This window comes from Montipora capricornis, chromosome 6 (genome assembly GCF_036669925.1).
Source record: "Montipora capricornis isolate CH-2021 chromosome 6, ASM3666992v2, whole genome shotgun sequence".
NCBI classification, from domain to species: domain Eukaryota; kingdom Metazoa; phylum Cnidaria; class Anthozoa; order Scleractinia; family Acroporidae; genus Montipora; species Montipora capricornis.
Window position 1 is genome coordinate 28,055,391 of NC_090888.1, and position 3,254 is coordinate 28,058,644.

General features: G+C 39.7%; 1 protein-coding gene across 1 annotated transcript in view; it reads left to right on the forward strand.

Moving 5' to 3' along the window:
• Positions 1–2,428, forward strand: part of LOC138053544 (putative leucine-rich repeat-containing protein DDB_G0281931) — a 14,731-nt gene extending 12,303 nt beyond the window's left edge. Inside the window, exons 6-7 of the mRNA XM_068900169.1 lie at positions 1–1,475; positions 2,013–2,428. The exon at positions 1–1,475 is cut by the window's left edge and continues 88 nt beyond it. Coding sequence (XP_068756270.1) covers positions 1–1,475; positions 2,013–2,428 — 1,891 coding nt within the window. The remainder of the gene's footprint in view (positions 1,476–2,012) is intronic.
• The last annotated feature ends 826 nt before the right edge of the window (positions 2,429–3,254 follow it).

The following is a 3,254-nucleotide window of genomic DNA, read 5'->3' on the forward strand; positions in this document are numbered from 1 at the left end:
GTGTGAACAACAAGTTGGATTGAAATGCGAAAATGATGCGGTTACTCTTCAACCGGGTTACTGGTGGGAATGGGAGAACGATACAAACAAAGAACTTTATAAATCCTTCAGCGACGTCTTACTCGGGAATTCATCTGTTGGAAATCAATCCATCATCGAGTACCCATACTCTCTTCCTCGACCCCATAAATGCCCAAGACCGGAATCATGTCTAGGAGGTATAGACTCGACCTGTTATGTTGGGTATGAAGGACCATTGTGTGAAGTATGTAGTCCTGGATATTACAAACAGTTGAAGACATGCAAAGAGTGCCCATCAAAGCCATGGATGATCGCACAGCTCTCCGTCATAGCCGCAGTAACTATTATAATCATTGCGCTTGTGGTTTGGAAAGGCAGGAACCAAACCACGAAGGAACAAAACCGCTCTTTAGTGGATATAACTCTTGGTAGACTAAAAATAGTTATAGGTTTCTACCAAGTAACGTTTGGAGTTCTTGACGCGTTTACATACATCAAATGGCCAGACTCTCTCTCGCTTATTGGAAAATACTCCGAGATGTTACAACTGAATATTTTCCAGATTGCTCCAATCCACTGCCTCTTTCCAAATCTAAAAGTCAATGCTTTTGGAAGATTGTTTACTGTGCTCGGTATCAATGCTGTTTTCATTGTGTTAGCATTCATTCTTTATGGCATTAGGAAGGCCTTATTAACCAGAAAGACCTTCCTGAGTCACGAAGAGAAAGAAGAGAAAATTTCCGAAACAAAGCAGTTGGTGTACAGAACAGTCTTTTTCTTCCTTTATGTAACGTATCTAAGCACCTGCTCGAAGACAGCAAATGTTCTTCCCCTTGCTTGTCGTACACTGTGCCTTGACGAAAAACGTGAAAAGTGCGATGCATTTCTGAAAGTTGACTTTAATATCAAATGTTCCAGCCAGGAATTCCGACGATCTGTTACTGTAGCATACTGCAGTATTTTGTACATCATGTCTCTACCTATAGCTGCACTGGTGGTTCTTTGGAAACGGCAAAGGTCGTTGAAGAAAGGTGGCCATAAATCCATACATTCCCAATATTCAAGTCCCGAAATTGTCACAGGATTGCGGTTTTTATTCGAAAATTACACCGTTCACTCATGGTACTGGGAACTTGTCGAAACAGCTCGAAAGGTGATATTAACATCGGGCATTATCCTGATAGGAGGTGAAAACAGAGCCTATGTTGGGTTGGCTTGCGTTATGTCCGGTCTTTATGGTATGTTATTTGCGTATAAGCGGCCGATAGTGGAACCCTTTGAGAACAACTTGATGGTTTCATCACTTGCTGTAACATTCGTCAACCTCGGAATTGGAGCTGTGAGTAGAATACCAGCAGAAGACGTGTCAACCTCAGTGGACGCATACATGGATCATATCATGTTCAAAGCATTGGTATTTGGAGCAAATTTTCTAGTGATTGGAATTCTTGTGGGTATGTATTTTGTTGGGTCACTTGGCCATCAGCCCTCAATTGACAACCTTGTGTTCTATTGTGCGCTTGGAAATATCTAATAACATACCCCGTCCTTTGAAAAATCCCCAGTTAACCACTAACTAACTTGCTGCACCTTAATCGACGGCCTCAAGTTTGTTTTAATTTTAAATCCCTAAAAACTCACATATAGGCTTTATTCAGTTTCACTGTCAAAGTGAAATCTCAACCTTTTAGCCACCTCCAAAAAGGAAGCTGGAATTCAAAGTTCAACAGTATTCTGGGTGTTCTTTTTTTCACCCTATATAGTGCGGAATCTGTTCATGGCATCGAAGGGGTAAGTCAAGGTCTTAACATGATGTGCGAACTACATATTGACAAACATATGGGCATTTACAGTCACTTAACGAAAAAACACTCGTGCCGCGGACTTTTCAGTGTACCGGACTCAGTCCGATCTGATGACAGGCTTCCCTTGGTTCACTTGCCATAGCGATCAAATATATTTGTTTCCTTTTTTTCTTTTCTTTTTTTCAGTTCATTATGGCATACATATTTACCGCTTTATCAAGTCATGGCGTAAAAATCCGCAATGGTCTCTTTCGTGTTGCCTGGCGTTGCTTTTGCCGCTTAATGACCTGCAGCACGAAATACGAGGAATGGCAGGGAAAAATGTACTTAAACAACAACTGCAATCCGGTAAGTTAGATGCGCCGTCGGTATCTAGTTCGTTCAAAGAGAGTGGAGCAGTGCGATTTGAATTTGCCAGCATTCATGCGCCGCCGAAAGAGGTACTTAAGCTTCAATCGGTCAACTTTGGTTTTGACGAAAGCGAAGCTAGTGGCCTTACACAAGAAAATGTTGACAAAGGAGCTTTTGATCATAGAAAGAAACTGGACTATCTCGCAAACCCAAACGAATACCCAAACGCGATGGACGACACGCGACTCTGACTGCCTTTTTAGAAAGGAAAGTTAAGTTAAACGAAGATTATACATTGTATATAATCGCGGACAGCGGTAATCCCTTTTAGAAATAAAGAACCTTAAATTAATGTACGAGAAATCATCATCATGAAAAGAAAATAGATTACCTTTACACCACCAACAAGGTTTGGAATTCCACACCAAGTGTGGTGACTCCGTCCACAGAGGTTCTATTTTGAGACTGGTTATTGACAAAACATTAGATAGATGGTAGTAGAAAAGCTATATCCCCATTGCAGATTCAAGTGAACCAAAACAGTTTGATTGAGAAATTTCAGAGCTTTAGAACAAAACCCCGCCTTACGTTTTCTGGCATTAATTCCGGCTAAACCATTTTAGCCTAAAATAGCATTTCATTTCGGTTTTTTAAACAAGTTTTAATCAAAAGTGCTGCACGCCAACTTGATTAATATTAGGGGCTCTTCTGCCATGCAATATTTAACAAAATAGCTTTCTTATATTAAAGATCATACGGCTTACTATTCTATGTAAAAATGATGCTCGTTTTAGTAGTTTTTCTCGTGTTGACAAGTAGTTGCTTACTCTCAGTAGAAAGAATGATTTATTGTAAAGAGATAAATAAAGTTGTTAATTTTTAAAACGAGTTTTTCATTTCTTGGAATAATCAAAAATAATATGTGACAGGGAAACTGAAAAACTAGAATTATGACCAAAAAATGGATAGAAGGAGTCAGGAGAGCATACCTCCAACAGAAGCCTTTTTCAAACGTGGTTAAAAAGATGGAGATAAAAATGAATTATTCCCTATGAGCAGTGATTCAATTTCTGCGAA